Source organism: Dicentrarchus labrax, unplaced genomic scaffold (genome assembly GCF_905237075.1).
Source record: "Dicentrarchus labrax unplaced genomic scaffold, dlabrax2021, whole genome shotgun sequence".
Taxonomy (NCBI): Eukaryota; Metazoa; Chordata; class Actinopteri; family Moronidae; genus Dicentrarchus; species Dicentrarchus labrax.
This window is the reverse complement of record NW_026136705.1, coordinates 3,761,488-3,779,177: the sequence shown is the minus strand read 5'-3', so window position 1 is coordinate 3,779,177 and position 17,690 is coordinate 3,761,488. Positions and strand designations below refer to the sequence as shown.

Below are 17,690 nucleotides of genomic sequence, written 5' to 3'. Positions count from 1 at the left end.
CTGGCAAATCCTGTATAAATGAGACTGATTATTCCAGGATCTAACAATAAAAATCAACATTTTCATGTCACCTGTTTAATGTACGATGTTATAAAGTCTGAGCAGATAAATTGAATTTGAGTAAAAAATGATGAATGATATTAATAATAAATGAGGCTATAATACCTGCAATTATATATTTTCTATATTGAAATGCAAGCTCTCATCCGTGGATATATGTGTTTGCATTTTAAACTTGAGGAGGTAAAAGGTGCAGTTGGCTATGGGTTTATACAGCAGACCTTTCTGGTTGTATTACTGTTTAATGTCTTGTGTAGTTTTATGATTCCATTATTTGGAGTCCATTAAAGTATATTCTACACTCTTTTAGTCATTATTAATTTAACCGATACAGTCAATAAATACGGTATCATCTCCTCCAGTTAATTAAAAGTTATGGCAGGCTGATAAAAGAAAACCCTGGAGCGTACTGTACTAGAAGCCCTCTACCGAGGGGGTGGTGAGATAATCGCAGTGGGTCGTCAAATGGTTGTGGAGAATAAAATTAAATAACAGATTGTGGCATGCAGCCTGGAATGAGAGCCAAAAAGCAGCTCTCAACACTTTAATGACAACACAGGGGACAATAACTCAAAAACCCCACATGCTTTATACTCTAGCAGGTCCAGTTACGTCTGTCTACCTCTATCTATTATCTATTAACCGCAACATCTGATTATTCTAGCAGGTTGTTTCCTCTAAAAGGTTGAGAATCATCGATCTAAGTACCTGTATTGGAGAGAACAGACAAACCCATCTATCTTTGCTGTTTGATTTGGTCAAATTGCGATTGATCGTCATTGTATTCTCACTTTCCTCTGACAGAGACAAGCAGCAGACGTACAGAGATATAAAAAAAAAATGGATCCAGTGCTGATTTCTCTGCCTGAGATCATCCTGAATGAAGAGCCAGATTACAATCACTCCCCACATTATCACCAACCCCTTCGATCTCTTCCACGAGAACAACTAGACACCGTAGAACTGTCAGAACTCTCCCTTCGGATGAGCCACGAAACCATCGGCCCAGTCGAACAGTTTTGTCCATCAGGACCTCGTCTTGCGATGGATGAATCGCCGTCACAGAGAACTTCCAAAGTTGTAGAAATGCTCCAGACGATGTGTAATTCTCTTCAAAAAACAGACACACTGTGTGACCCGAACCTCATCGAACCCAAAGCTCAGGACGGTCCCTTTCCACTCAACCTCCAGACTCTATCGCCGTTTGCCAGGCACCAGCCCGTACTTTTACCAGAGATCATATGTACCCCCTGCTCTCCTCAAGACTCCTGCTTGCTGAACATGAGCCCCGTCGCCTCCACGTCGAAATCCCCGTTTGGGTTCAGCTCCTACGTGTTGGTGCCTGTCAGCAGCCCAGAGTTCTGGTGCGACGCCCATGTACCTCCTCAGCCTTTGGTGGCCCTGCCCGAGGTTCGTCCCAGCTGGTGCTTCTGTCCAGAGACAGGGCTCGTCCATCAGCACTGCTGCCATGACCTGTAAGAGATATACAGCAGATAACCTATTAGATTCATAAACCCTGGAGGTTTTAATGATTGAATCCTGACTTTCGTACTGTATCTGACTTCAGGGTCTTCGGAAGAGCTCAGCAGGTCAGCGGGCTGTCTGCAGCGTCAGGGAAAGAGCAGAATGAAGAGCAGGCCAAGTCCAAAGGTCAGAGGTCAAGGGTTTATATGAAAAAGCAAGGAGGTGACATGAAAGTCCATTTTTGGTCATACTAGCTAGGGATTGATCGATCCGCCACTTTGATCCAGACTATTTGGGGCATTCACGCCCTTCTTAGGATGAATTGGACTTTAGGGTCAAGTGTACTCAGATCCGGGCTTGGGTCCCTAATGTGAAAGCCTTCATAGTCTTGTTTAGACTTACTTTTCACCCTTTTTCACCCTTTGAATTAATGAAAATGGTTAAAGAGTTAAACTGACTTTTATTCTCTGCCATTACACTTTTCTTTTCTTCATAGAAGAACTGCAGCAAAATAATACACCTGCGACAAAGTTCAAGGGTTCTCCACCTTCTTTGGACAAAGAATCAGTGGCAGACTGCGCCTTTGATGAATACATGGCGATCATGGATTTCATCTCTCCCAAGGTCCCTTACTAAATGTTAAAATATAAAACGCAACGCAACACAACTCTACAATGTGCAAAGTTACATTTGTATATAATACAATAATACACAATCAATGCCTAAATCTTCTGGCTGCTCTCAGATCCCAGAGGAGGAGACAACCAGAGAGAATGAAAGTGAGGAAGACGAGGATGACTGGAGACTGGAGATAGAAAACGGCTCATTTCTGGACTATCTGGATGAATTGTGCAGTGATGAAGAATTTGTCGGAAAGGTGGGTTATCAGTGGGATTCATATAATACGTAAAAATAATAATAATCTTTATTTATCTAGCACTTTTTTAAAATCCACAAAGTGTCACAGTCCTAAAATCATCAGGTTTTAAAAGAAAGTTTCAACCAGCTAAAACAAGAAAACAGATAAAAAGCAGCAACTTTTAAATTAAAATATAACCCCATCAGTATTTATTGTTCTAAGATAGCATTTCATTAACAAATTTTCATTAAATCAGAGGACAACAAAGTGGTTTTCAGGGCAAAAAATGGCAAAGCCGTTATGTCATGGTTGCCTTTTTAATCATGATAATATGATCTCATTGTTTCTAACACAGGTTAAAAATAAACATTTGGCTCCCTGTTCCACTATATTTCATTCTGGATGACAATGAATGATAAGTTTGAGGAACCAGCAGTTACTACTGTACACTAAAAAGAGGTTTTATTGTCTTTGTGTTTTAAATTGTGCTCATCTCTCAGGTGGATTCGACACTGAATACACACTACTTGGATGCCTTCCTTTCTGCAGACCTAGATCCCAATGACCTTACTGCACTAGAAAAAGAGGTAACATGATAACATAAGTGCCATAAATGTTGTGTTGCCAAGCCAATTTCATGTTATAATGGCATGTTATAAGCCAGCTTGAAGCCTAAAATTTGAACACAAAGACTGTGTTACAAGCTGGGGGGACTGTGGAGTCTGAAAGATGTGGGTGGTTATCAGGCAGGGAGGATCTTAAAGGCACTACCAAGCTGCCCTATGGGAAATGTAGGGGGATCATACTACTGACCACTGTTGCACTCCTTTAATATCTTTCTTTCAGGTGCAGTACCTGGATTCCCTCCTTCGTCTGGATCAAGAGGCCGTTGACCATCTTCCATATAGGGAACTTCAGCAAGAGGTAAAATTATTAAAAATCTTTCATTATTTATATTTTGTGGCTGTGATTTGTTGCTTTATTGTGATGGATTAGGATTAGGGGAGCTGTTAGGATAAAAATATAGTATAATATATACTAAAATCTGAATATTAAAAGGAAAAGTTGTAATACTTTGAGAAGAAAACTGTAGTGTTACGGAAAAAAGTTTGGTTGGGGAACAAAATGTCGTATTGTTGGATTACCTGTGAAGTTAAACTTTTTTACTTGCAAAAGACTGTTTAGAATAAAGTATCCTTATCCCTCGTATTGGACTGCATTAGTTTCAGCCAGGTGTACCTAATAAACTGGCAACTGAGTGCATACACAAAGGCAAGGATAATGCTATAGCCTTTTAATTAAGTCATCTTTTGTTTTCATCTTTTTGTTTTTTCTCATGGTCAGCAGCCTTTGGAGGTACTTCTGCAGCAGCATTTACATTCCCCTGCTGGCTCCAATGGCATTCCTGTAACGGACGTCACAAATTCACGACTCCAAGGAGCTCAGTCGCCTATTCTGGATCCTCCATGCACGTCTGAGACAAACCCAAACCATGATGGACAAAATGCACCTCTGAGCACGAGGAATATAGGATCAAATGAAGGTTGGACTTGCTGCTCCCCGATCCTTTATTTAGTCCCTCTAGAAGAACCACTACCCACCGACGCCACAGCAAAATATTATAAGACTGTTGATGCCATGGATCCTTTTTATTATGATGGCTCCATTTTCAAGGACTACAATTTTAATTCAGCTTCGCAGCTGTTTGCCAATATCTTCCCAGACACCAGTCATATTTCTGATTCGGAGGCAAGAGACAATGATGCATTGGCAGAGGAACCTGCAGCCATAGTTTCCACAGCAGATGTGTCTGAAGATGCCACGATGTCCCTCTCAAACAATGCAGACACACAGTCAGCTGAGACGTCCCTAAAGTTTCAGGAAGGACCTCAACCTGGGGATCATCCTGTCTCTGACTCCCCCTCAACCTCCAGTGATTCAGGGTCCAGAAAGGACCCTCACGCCATTGTCGTGAAAGATCCCGAACCCAGTTTGAAAGCTGATTTGTTGACTGTCAGCCCACCACAGTCGGCCAGTCCTCCAGCTCCGAGTGTCCTGGCTTCACCACCAGCTCAGATGAGGGAGCTTGAAGAACAATGTAGCCCTAGAAAGCCCTCTTGCCTTGAGGATTATACAGTTCCTGTTCCAGCTAATTCATCTTTTGTGGCAGATTCCCTTGCAGAGTCTTGTGATCCACCAGTTGATGGCAGTTTATCAGATTCAGTGCCTGAGCAACAAACAACGGAGCCACCAAAAGAACTGCAAGTTTCTCAGGAGTTTGCATCCTCTGGCATTTCCTCTGGAGAGTGGGGCGAGAGAAAATGTGAGAACAATCAGGGAAAAGGTGGAACAACAGTGACACAAAAGGTACTCGCTATAAAAGCAAGAAAAGAAGGAAGGACAAACAAAGTCCAAATCAGACGCAGTCAGAGGCTGTCATGTCAAATTGAAAAAGAGAAAACAAGACTGACTGGGGAATTCAAAACAGCGAGAGCCAAGACGAGGAAACCAGGTGAAAAGGGGGTTAAGGAAACAGCTAAATCCACCCCAGAGAGGAACGTGGTAACGCATGAAAAACAGGAGAGACAGTCCTCCAACGGGAGGCAATTATCTAAAAGAGGGGAGAGTAATTTTGAAGAGTGCAGCCAAGCAACAAAAACAGACAATGCAACGGAGCAATTTTCGAACACTGGAGAGATGGAACAACATCAAAAGCTCACAGGAGGGACGGAGAAACTCAAGGTGGAGGGAGAGGAAGAGTGCAAGGCCAGTGACCCCAATGTGAGCACTGAAATTGGTGCAGAAAATGCTCTTTTAACCAACATGGCACAAGAGGAGAAAAGGTTGGAAGAGGCCAGGGTAAAAAGGAAAGAGGAGGGGATTCAAACGTCCAGTTTTGTAAGCAGAAGAACCAGGAGCATGACAGCTGAGGAACAAGTGCAGCTGACTACTCTTCCTGCCACTAGAGCTAGAGGGAAAATCCAACACTCAGAGATGGAGAGGAGAAAGATAAAGTCCTCACTTAAGAAAGAAACGCAGGACAAGGTTTCTGGAGACTGCAGGACTGACTCTCTATCCAAATCTTCTCCACAGAGCTCAGGAGTTCAGACAGATACTCCTTCAACAAGAGACTCAATAAATGAGTCGCCAGGGGAACAACCTCTGAATGACAGAAATGAGACACCTTCTGCAAAAAGTAGTGAGAACAATCCACATTTAATCTTCGCTCTGTGTCCCGAGACCCAGCAACAAATCCAAAAAGTAACATTAAGTGAAGGTGGAGCAACAGGAAGCGAACCTCGGAACTTTTACTGCTTAAGGTCACAAACTCATAAGCCAAATGTGTCAGAAGGCCCAGTGAATAGGACAAGGGCAGCCGAGGCAAAACCTCACCCGTCCATCCTCAAACCAGGTCCAGATCAGACAGCAGATGAGAAAGGTGAAGATAAAAGAATAAATGGAGAACAGGAAGAAAGCCCGAGCCTCACATCGAGCCCGGTGAAAAGACACCTGCATGAACGTGGGGCTTCTGAAGAGAGGGAGACAGGGGTAAATGAAACAGAAGTGATCAGCTCAAGTCCGATAAAAAGAGGAAGGTGGAAGAGGAGAGCAGAAGTAGATGAAGGGAGAGACTCTGCGAATGAGAAAGATGGGGCGCAGGACGAGCTGGAAACATCTGGCTGTAAACCAAGTCCACCCTTAACGAGAAGTAACAGAAAGGCTAAAGACGACAAGGTCTCAAATTTATCAAAACTATCTGGACAAGAAACGTTTGGAGGCGGCGAAAGCAGTGCGATGGAAAGTCGTAAAGGAACCCACATCCCATGTTTTCCTTGTAAGAGACAAACACGTTGTTCCAAACAGTTACCCTCAAAGTATAAAGACTTTATCTTGTGCAGCACAAACAGACACAAAGGACAGCTGAGAAGAGGAAGGAAGATGAATAACTAATGTGCATTTGAGGCAAAAAAAACAAAACCTCCTTAAAAGAATTCACAGTTTAATTGTTAAATAGAAACAATATTCACAGAAAAATGGAATAAGAATTCATTTACATAAAATAAATTTTCATTTACAGTGTAAAGTTTCTTTTTGCACATACCGTTACATTCACCAATAAACATAGAAGAAATTCAATAAATAAGACATTTCATGGCTTCGAATGACAAGTAAATGAGTCCTTTAACGGCATCTTGAACAACACGGGAACAAGATTTCTTGAGGGTAATTTTAAAAAATTAAATGGTAAACATGAACTGCAAGTCCTCAAACTGGACCTAATCTTACACTTACACACACCTCCAAGAATTACTGTAGTCATTATTAAGGGTGTTCTTTGGTTTTATAATGTTACAGCAATACCGATTTACCACACACACACACACACACACACACACACACACACACACACACACACACACACACACACCTTAAAAAATACAATTCTTAGTCGATGGTTATTCTAGTTTGATTTGTCCCGTTAGGATGCAACAAGTATGTAACAAACTCGACAGGTCATCCTGTAAAAAAAAAAAAAAAAAATACAAGAAATCTTCGTTCTCATTCAACTTTTTTCTTGTAGTGGAAGGACCCGTTGCTGTTTTGCATGTTTCCGTTGTTGTTCACAGCCTTCCCACTGGCCAGCAGAGAGCCCGCCTCCTTGGGCTGCATGTACTCGTTCGCCACTCTCTGATAGGTCGGGTGGGTCGTCAGCACTCGCAGCAGACGTTCTGTGGAAGAAAAAAGAGGCAGCTACAATGAGGACTTTAATGCGTTTTGACACCGATTTATCACCTGATGGAACAAATGTTCAGTGAAGTGTCAATAGTTGCTTCATCGAGTAAAATCTCCTCAAGTCGGACTTTAATCTTATTAACATACGTCTAAACTTTTCACACTACTGTATGAGCTCAAACTCAGTTGACTACTTCTCACAGCAGGGAGAATATCAGCACTGCGACATCAAAATAAACAGTTCTGTTTCTTTTAAGTGAGAAGTACTTTCACTTTTAAACTCCGTGTGTGAGCTGTTCTGTCTACCTTAGTGCATTTGTTAAGGTACAGAGACACAAATATATTGTTTTTACTATTATAAAAGTAAACCTAAACCTTAAAAGGAAAGGCTGTTTAACTGGTATAGCTCATTTCATTACAGATAATCTCAATGTGAAGACACAGAATTCAAATGGAGGCTGGTGCATCACTCGTCCAGCACAACTGGTGGAATGGTATGTAATAATATTTGTGCTGAAATACCAAAAAATAACTTAACGAGAAGCCCTTGGCCTGCTTGTTTTCCCACTAGTGTTAAACAGTTGGTAATGCTGCCAAACTCAATACTTAAGAGACACTGACCTTCAGTAAGCTGGCCTTGACTGGAGGCCTGAGTGTAAAGCTCAGCTGTGTGGTGCTGAGGGAAACCCAGCAGCGCCCCCATGAGGTCTGACAGCTCCTCTGCACTCAGACTGCCTTTGCCCTCTTTGTCAAATAGCTAGAAAACAAAGACAAGTGCATTTAGAAAGGAAAATGTGAATGAAAAGTGGGTAAAATAGGTCTGGTAAACGATGTGACACATGTGTCCTTTGTGTTTTGAACATATTTGCTGTAAAAGGTGTCTTGAGTCAAGAAAATAAGCCAACAGGACTCACTGTAAAAGCAGTGTGGAGCAGTGACTTGAAGCTGGCAAATCCTGACAAAGCAGCAACACTCAAATAGACCTGTCTGAGGTCCACAATTTCATCCTGAAGGGGAAAAAAACACAAGTAATATTACAGTTTTGGACACAGTTTTAATTAATATATAGTTTTTTCCTAATTTGTTTCTTGAAAACAGTGAAAGTAAGTAGTAAAAACTGAAATTGGTATTATACTATTGCCACAGAGTGAGTATGCAGCACGCACTCACATAGCTGTTGTATTTAACCATAAAACTCTGAAGCACATTTCATTTTTTGCTACAGTTGTTGGTTATCTACAAAAACGCAGATGTAAACACGAGTGAAAACTCTAGCAGACAAACACAAACACCAACCTTGGAGTAAAGGCCACAGATCCTGGCAGCTGTCTGTTTATCCGTCAGCCCGAGAAGAGAGGCGAGCTCCTCCGCGCTGGCCTGGACGGTCCCCTGAGCTCCTGACTGACACCTGTCAATCATTCTGTCCAGTGCTGCTTCCACTTCATGCACGCCGAGACTGAAAGAGAGAGAGGTGCAAGATGGTGAGAAAAAAGACGAATGGGAACAAAAAAATTAAATAAAAAAAGAGGCCAGGAGTCGAACGTGAACACAGATCTTCTCTTACCCGTCTTTGTGCAACAGTGAGAGTGTTTCCCTGGCAGGTGAGTCCAGTGGGAGAGAGAGACCACCCAGTTTATTGACAGGAACTCGGCCCTCCATCACATAATCTGTAGCTGGGATTCCCAGGGCCCTGAAGCGCAGCAGAAAAGTGCATTACAATACAATATGTAGCATCTACTGTGGCTTTTAACCCTGTACTTCATTCCTCAGCCGTAGAGTAAGACACATCTAAAAATGCAGGTCACTGTCGTTTGTTTTTGAGGAAATAAATCCGATGTGAAAAGTTAATTTAGTTGATAAACAACTGCTTAAAAAACACTGAAGAACTAATACTGAATGCACATAAAACCATACAGAGAATAACAAAGAAAAGCATGTTGGGGACTTTTATTCCTCCTTATTGCCAAAGTAAATAAAAAAAAACAATGGTGCCATTCATAAAATAAACATGGCTCTTTATTAACGTCTAGTGGCAGCTGTGGGAAACAACAACAACATCTGCAAACAGTCCTCAGCCACTGCCAAGGTTTGTTTGTTTTTCTTCCAGATTGAGAGATTACAGCAGGTGGAGACAGAGACCAAAATTTGAATGTGTTCTTATGTGAAGCACTTAGTAACTTGATCTTGATAAGTGCTATGGAAATAAAAAGATATTATTAATATATTACAAATTTGAATATTATATTGTGACATTTTTGAAAGACTATTCATACAGTCTTGTAAACTGTCTGCCAGCCTCCTTGTTTTGCTCCGTTTGTGGTCTATTTTTATTGCTTTGTACGTCTTTTCAATACATCTCGTCACTGTAAAACATCCATTAACATAGCAGATGACCGCTGACTATAAAGCACAGCGGACACAGCGACATACAAATTGACATAAATCATAAACCAACTGCGTATTCTGCTACTTACTTGGCCATGAGTTTCTGAACGTTGTCTGCGTACAGGTTGGGGTCATTCTTCTCCTCCTGGGAGGGTTTGTAAACGGGCAGGAACTGCAGAACAAACAATGAAAAAAAGAGATATTTTTAGTCTCATAGTCGGTAAAAAGGTTTTGACCAACAAAACACACACACACACTGGATTTTAATATTCACACTTTGACCTGTTAACAGACCCAACAGTGATGTCAGAGTGTACCGAACACACCTAAAGTACACTTCTACATCACTGCGGGTCAAAAACATTGTCAAGTTTCTTTTTAAAAACAGATTTCTATCATTATTATATCATTATTTATCATTATTTATTATTATGTGTTTATTTGTGAGGTGAATGATCTGGTAAACGGTCTTACCTCAACAGTCAGGTTGGTGTAGAACTGTGAAGTTGTGTGCCACAGTGCCTCAACCCTAAATGGACAAACCAATATTATATTAAATATATATATAGAAAATAGCACCTGAAACACAAAGATACAGTGTCTGGGACAGTTACAGGACAGTAGAGAAAGAGCTTCCACACAATATGAGGAGGGTCTCTACCTCTCCTCTTGTGCTGTGCTCAGACACAGATCAGGGTGTTCCTATGTCTTGAAAATATGTAGTTAATTTGACTTCTCTCACTGTTTTGACTCTGGATGACAGGAGAAGATGTTTAGCTTATATTTAAAATATATATTAAATTGTTTGAATTTGCTTATCTTTGTAGCTTTCGTTGTTTCACCACAACAACATGGGCTAAAATTGGTATTTTAAAACACATTCGCATCGGGACAGAATTTCATAATCTTTTGTTGAGGTCTTTCACCCGGCACTACCTATAGGACGCTTAACTTTTCCAATAGGCCCAAGTTAAACACTCAGTTACCAGTTTTATTAGGTTGACCAAGCTAAAACTAATACACAGTCCTGTAATAAATCCTACCTGCTGGAAGGTTATTATGTTCAGTTGTTGTTTACACAGTGTTAGAGAGGCGTTGAAGCGGCGCATATAATCATTCTGGAGGCTGAAGTTTGTGTTGCTGGTGAGCTATATTGCATTATACCGGGAGGCGTTTGTGTTATTTACCCTCTAACAGCTGTGAATAGGTTGAATCACATTAGGTTGAGTGCATTTCTTATAAAACATTTGTAATAGAGCAGACAACAATTAAAGGAGTTTTAGTTTCTGGAAGTCGATCAAATAATTGTCCATGCTGACTCATCTTCCTGCCTGTGTAGAAATCCAGTGTATTTACCACAGCTCCAGTGTAATGACAAACCTCCTACACCGTCACATTAACCAGTGACAGTTAGATTATAGATGCCAGATGGAAGAACTCACCAGGTTGTTCCTTTGTATGTCCATCGAACAGTATCCTGAGGAAAGAGTCATAAAAAAATACTTTAATCAAACAATGGATACAACACAACCAGGTGGGAAAAATAATAACTGGGTGGAGTCTTTTTTTTTTTATAGCACATCTCTGGTCACTTTCTCCTGGTAGATGTTCCTCTTTTTACACACTGCCAGGAAGCAGTATGCAAACGTCCTGGCCTGGACAAATATTACAGTGTGTTCATAAACATAACTACAGCCTGATAAAATGTGGTACAAAAGGTAGTGTACACACTGATCTGTGGGTGACTAGACGGATACACACGAGCCAGAGTGTGTCAAAACAGAACAAAGCGTCTTCTGTATGTGCCTTTGATTGAATGCTGGTTGCTCAACTTTTTACAGTTTGAGTGTAATGACGTAGTTTCCAATCTGTTGTTGTTTCAGTTATGAAATAACCGTGCTGAGTTTCTCTAAAAGCCAGGTAATCTTTGCTTTAACACACATAAATTTAACTTATAGTCTTGTTTTTATATCATCTAGTTACTATACTAAAGGCTTTTTATTTTTGTACCTTAACAAAAGCAGTGCGCCTCAACTTCATTCACTCTCTTAATAACCAAGTCCCCTTAATTATTAGTATAACACAATAGTTATTTACCCATTTATTGTTGCTTTAATTATTTAAATTGATTTTAAAATTCCCTGAAATCAGAAATTAGAACTGGAGATGTGTCACATATGTGAGTCTGTAGTTGTTTCATGGATTTTTTTAATACATTAAAATCAAAAATGTGTCCCCATTTATTCTGAATTTCATACGGCCTTTTCAGCAGAAGTTTAATCTTTATTTCCTTTCTCAAAATGTGTAGAAGAAGAAGCCATGTCAACCATTTCTAGAACAAAGGTTTGGCCATGTATCTTCCAATTAATGATTCAAGGGTGAGTCAGCAGTTATACACCTTACAAACTCACGTTTCTTATAAAATGCTTGTTTTATTTTATCTGGTTTTCCATTACATATAAAATGTTTGAAGTTTGTGAACATTAACCTCCAGAGATCTTGTGAGAACTAGAAAGGGGAAGGGCACAGGTTTTATCGGTGAACAAACAACTACCAGAAAAGATTGTCACCAACCTTAAATAAATGTTTGTTTATAACCGCCAATCAACTTTAAAGAACAAAAACAGGGATTTTCTTACTCTGAGAGCTTGAAATCACTGCCCCAGTTTCAGTTAGGAGTAGGAAAAGGTAGAGGATCTTACACCTTAACAGGACAAACGGCAGCTGCAAGCATTACATCTCTCATGTTTAAAAAAAACTAGCAGAGCAACACGATTTAACTCACCAGCTCGTTGGGGTAACGCAACAGAACAGGTTGGACCGGGACTCCGGCGAGGAACGCACCTGTTGACAGCAAGGTTGAGGAAAGAAACATGAAATAAAAATACAGGACTGCACCTTGCAAAGAGAGAGAGACTGGAATATGAGAGAGAGAGAGAGAGAGAGACAGAGAGAGAGAGAGAGAGAGTAGTGCTGTACGAGTTAATCATCCAGTTGCAAGACAATCAGCTGCTACGCCCTTTAACTCTCATGCCACTCATTCCTACATGATTTACACAAAAGGTGACAAACTGCTGAGTTACACATCGAGAAAAACCAGATGGGGACTCACCGGGTTTGAATTTGATGAGAGCGCTGCCGTTAGTTGTGGTTCCCTCAGGGAACATCAGCATCTAGCCAAGGATTAAGAAATGCGACCTATGAGTCAAGACATGCTGGAGCTCTGTGTACTTCCAGACGGTGAACTTACAGGCTTTATGACAACATTAATGGCCCGTCGGAGCCAAGAATCAAAGAAAACTACCTCCTACTGACTGTAACCTTAGAACAATCTGGCTTCTTATGCACGGAGGGACTGGTTTCAGTATGACTTTAATGCTCTGCACCTTCTGTTCACCCTTATTTAAAAGTACACAAGGCCTGACCTGAGGTTACTCTTGCAATTTCTAAACTGTAATTAAGGATGCAGTCAGAAAAGTATTCCCTGGAGGCAGGAAAGTTCCCCTCGTCCCATCCTATAGACTTTATCTAATCTTGATCTTGATCTTTTTGTTTGTGGTATGAAGCCACCACAAGCAGAGACTGAACTCGATGGACATCTGCACAGTTGTTGTTGTTTCTGTGACTATCAGCGTTACGCTAATTGTTGCAAAGTGCGATCAGATAGTTTGGTAGTAATTAGCTCTGTAAACAAGACAGGAGCCAAGATGGTAATTTATCTGCCTTTTCACTTAAATAAATCAAAGGTGCAGCAGATATTGTTTTGTCAATAGTCTTAAAGAGGACCTATTATACTCATTTCTAGCTCTATGTTCTTTATATTCTCCACTAGAGAAGCTTTCCATGATTCACTCTTCAAAAAACATCCTTATTTATCTTATACAGGCCCTTTATGCAGCCCCTCAGTTCATCCTCCGTCTGAAGGAAACCACCTCCCTAAAACCCGCTTTCTTCTGATTGGCTAACTTCACTGAAGCCTACAGGAGGGGCTGCACCGAGTGCTTGTAAACACTGCTTCAGCTGGAAAAATGTTTCTGGGTACCAGTCCTCACTGATTACTGTACAAAAGCACACAACTTTTATAACTTTGTTCATCGATTTTGGTGAAACTGGATCGTTTTTTCATGGGATTTCTGATGTCCTCTGATTCAGCTTTCAGTGATTTACAGTGTCCTGATGGAAATCTAGCTTTAACTACTTGTTGTCGTCAGGGATTAGCTACTAAAAAAAGCATTCACAACAAGCTTTTTACTCACAGAGATTATACCTTAACATGCGTTTAACTCATTATTTGAGACCTTTGGTCATAAAAACTGCTCACCTGAGGCCAGTAGCCACCAGAGGTCAACCTCTCTGTGAGCTGGGCGACTGCCTTTTTCCTCGATTCTGGATCCTTTCTGCTCACAATCACAGACTGGTTGAACTCAAGCAGAGCTGAAACACACACACACACACACACACACACACACACACACACACACACACACACACACGAGAACAAAAATCAGAACCAGAACCAAGGGAGGAGTCCAGAGCGAGACGGCCAAGAAAGCAAGAAAGGAAGTGCCAAAGCAGGCAGAGCAGATTAAGAGCCGAAAGAGTGAGTCACATGTTTATCTTTGGACTTCCTTGCATACTTTAATGTCCCTCGACCCCTCTATTCCAAATATTACTCTCTCGCTTGTTTGTTTAATAGGTGGAGAGGTTTCCCATCCATGAGCACAATGCACGGCTCCCTGCCAGTGAAACACAGCAAATGTATGGATTTCTCTTCCTTTTTTTTTTTTTTTTTTTTTTTTTTAGCTGAGATTAAAAACAAATTTGGTAAAAACATCAAAACGTCATCCAGGCACTCGTGATTGACGTGAACCAACTACTGCATTTCACTCCTCAGTGCAGTTTCCTTGCGTTCAAGTTGACACACGTTTAAAAACCAAACACAGTCAAACACAGGGTGCGACTCGCCACCTTGAACACATGTCAAACAAACAATCAGTGTCATTTACACCTGCATGTCCTACACGACAAGAGGAGACTTCAGGAGTGGCTTTAAAAAAAAAAAGAGAAAATGTATTGATGTCATTATTGTTATTGCTTTCAGCTTAATTTTGATCATCCATACTGTTTATAATTCTTTCGATTAATCATTTGTCTGTGCCTTAATATTGCTCAACACTCAAAGAACTAAATTATAAATCAGTTTACAGTGACAGCAAACAGAGAAACAAGCCAAAGATTCTCCTTGACACACGATTATCTGATCACCCAAACTGTTGTTGATCAATTTTCTGGCATTGCCTAATCGTGTCAGCATTGGTCGGATGATCCAACGACAGTCGTATGAGCTGTAACAACCACCGAAGAAGAGTCCACTGTGTAGCAGAACCTCACCTCCTATGACGGGCAGGCTGGTGTTCTCCGACCGCGACACCACCGTCGCCAGCTGGGCCGGAAACAAAACCACGATGTCCAGAAAGCCGCTGTGAGGCGCCACCACCAGCACCGGCGCCTCCTTCAGGTCCGCCCTGCGACCTTTGACCTTCAGCCACAGGAAGCCCAAGGAGAAGAAGACAGCTCGGGTCAGCAACCAGACGATCGGGTGGAGGAGCCAGAGCCGCCAGCCCTTGACGGGGCGAGAGCGGTCCTCCTCGGGCAGGCCGGCCAAACGCAGTCGGGCGAGAGGCCACGAGATGAGGAAGAAGAGAGCCGCCACGATGACCCGGAGAGGGAAGAGGATGCTGCCCAGGATGATGCCCTGAGGGGTCAGAAGAGAAGAAAAGGATTAAAATATGATTTAATGAATACGGACATTGTGTATCCACACAAACATGGCTGAAGTTAAAACTCTGACACATTGTTTTCAACTTTATAATCAATTTCTGTGCATTGAACATACAAATACAAAGTTATTATGATTTATAGTGACTTCTGATGTACATGAATTCAGTTTGATTGCATACTGACTTTAAATATTCTTCTTCCTACGTATAAAGACTGTGTGTCTGATGTAACAAGAGTTCACTGTATTAACCCTCAGCCTTACTGCTTATGTCATTTTGCATGCATTCGCCATACGTTGCTCTAAAAACATTATTTACATCATGATAATAATAATAACTGCAGCCCTGTCTGTCTGTCTGTCTGTCACCGAGTTATGTAACTCTGTGGTATGATATCATGTGTCATCCCCTGTCTATGCCTGGAAACATTTTATGACAGGACTGTTTTGCTTAGGCACCAAAGTCAGAAAGAGAGAGCTGTGTTGAAAGACTCTTTGTTCTCTCTTATAGATGCTCCCTGGAGACTTAAAAGCCTCACATGAATAACAGAAATAAGAAAACAAATGTAGTTTAAACCACTTTTGAGTTACAAAACTTTATAATAGAGTGTCCCTACCTCCTAGCATTACAGTGACAAGCACATTATGAGTTGGTGTTTTTAGAAGTTAGGAGTGAGGACAAGCTCCACTTTCTCTCCGGTCAAATTAATGCCAAATTAAATTCAGGTGGGATATTTTGGTGTGGTGCCGGTGTGTCTGCCTCTACGCTCAGTTTTAGCCATGATATTAAATATTGAAGACTTAAATTTGGTCGTTACCCTGATCCTCTGCGCCCGGGTCAGCTTCACCTTGTGAATGAATGGATGTGGATACTCATGCGTTGCCGAGTGACAATCGTGTTTCTCCATGGCGACGGGGCAAACCTGACCGCCAAGTTCCCAAAAATTAAAAAAAAATTAAAAAATAAACAAGTATAAAAAAATTAAACTTTTTAAAAGAGTAAAAAAAAAAAAAGACACTAATTTTAACTCAGTTAAAGGAAGAAAAAAATAAGTTATCGACAGCTCCTTGCTTTTTTCCGAAAACCGTTAAAAGTGTCTCGCGCAGTCAGATTTAAAAATAGAACGTTAAAAAAAAACGGTTGAGCTGAATTCAACGGCTGAAAAAAACAACTACAACAACAACAACAACAACAGCAAACGACGATAAACTACTAAAAACCAACTCCTCCGACCTCTATCCACATGGCGAAACACACACTGAAGTAAAACAACCCATCCTTTCTTTCTTTCTATACTCTCTCACTCTCTCTCACTCTCTCACCTGTCCCGCCCCCTCGCAGCCCGACAGCCCGGCCCACCGACACTATGGGTGGGTCGGGGCAAGTCCAACCGGTCCCTCCCTGAAACTGTGCTCCGGTCGTTTAACATTTTTAAATGACAAAAAGATATTATAATTTTACTAGCTACTAACTGAGTCTGAATTTAAGTATAATTCATAATATTATTATTATTATTTATTTTTTTATTAATTTTTTTTATCATTTGTTTGTTGTTTGTGCTTTATAAATACATTTGCCTTGCCTAAATGTTTTGTATTTACAATATGAATCTGTAATGTAACTAAAGTTACCAAATAAATGAATAAAAAGAAGAAAGAATTGCCTCCATAATGTAGCTAGTGGAGTATATGTAAAGCAGAATATAATGAAAATACCTATATAATACTTTACACAGGCTACTTGAGTAAATGCACTTGTTTACACTCCACTTCTGTGATATAAGACAAATTAATGATATAATAAATGAAAATCATAATACACTAAAATTGTTATGGATGATGCTACAGTCTCTCTAATAACACTCATATTTTGGCTTTTAACGTCAAATTTCTTACATGATATGTTGACCTTTTTAAACAGCTATTAGCAATGTATATATTGTAATAGAAACATTTATCAGGAAAAAGACTGTATTGCATTTAATCACAAAACAATTAAGGCACATAAAAAAAAATTGAATAAACAGCCATCAAATGTAATCACATCAGCTTTAAAAATTAGCCCAAAAGTAAAGCCTGTAAACTTCTTTTTAAAGCATAATAATGCACCAAGAGCAGCTAAATTGCCTTATAATATTATATTATATTTAGTCACTCTTTGGATTAACTTTACTTACACACTCTGCATACAGTACTGAATCAAGATTTAAATAAGATATCTAAATATTCTTGTAATTTATGTGGATTTAAAACAATTTCTAAAAAATCACAAAGAAATCTGTCCAAATCGAACTCGAACAAACTCTGTGCAAATGTCCACCTTTCACACCAATTCATCCATGACGACAACAAAAGCTGCACAAGCTTTTCTGCTACTCGCCTCTCAAGTTTTCCCCTCTGCCCTACCTT

At 40.5% G+C, this 17,690-nt stretch overlaps 1 protein-coding gene across 1 annotated transcript; it reads right to left on the bottom strand.

Annotated features, from left to right (window-relative positions):
- Positions 1 to 6,366: 6,366 nt before the first annotated feature.
- Positions 6,367 to 16,556, bottom strand: lpcat4 (lysophosphatidylcholine acyltransferase 4). The gene is made up of 13 exons (XM_051401943.1): positions 16,100 to 16,556; positions 14,894 to 15,257; positions 13,824 to 13,936; positions 12,615 to 12,675; positions 12,288 to 12,346; positions 10,945 to 10,979; positions 9,977 to 10,031; positions 9,592 to 9,674; positions 8,682 to 8,807; positions 8,414 to 8,573; positions 8,032 to 8,124; positions 7,739 to 7,874; positions 6,367 to 7,113 (listed from the first exon to the last, which is right to left on the bottom strand). Exons 1-13 carry the CDS (start codon positions 16,187 to 16,189, stop codon positions 6,944 to 6,946), a joined length of 1,545 nt encoding a protein of 514 aa, XP_051257903.1. The 5' UTR covers positions 16,190 to 16,556; the 3' UTR covers positions 6,367 to 6,943.
- Between the last annotated feature and the right edge of the window lie 1,134 nt (positions 16,557 to 17,690).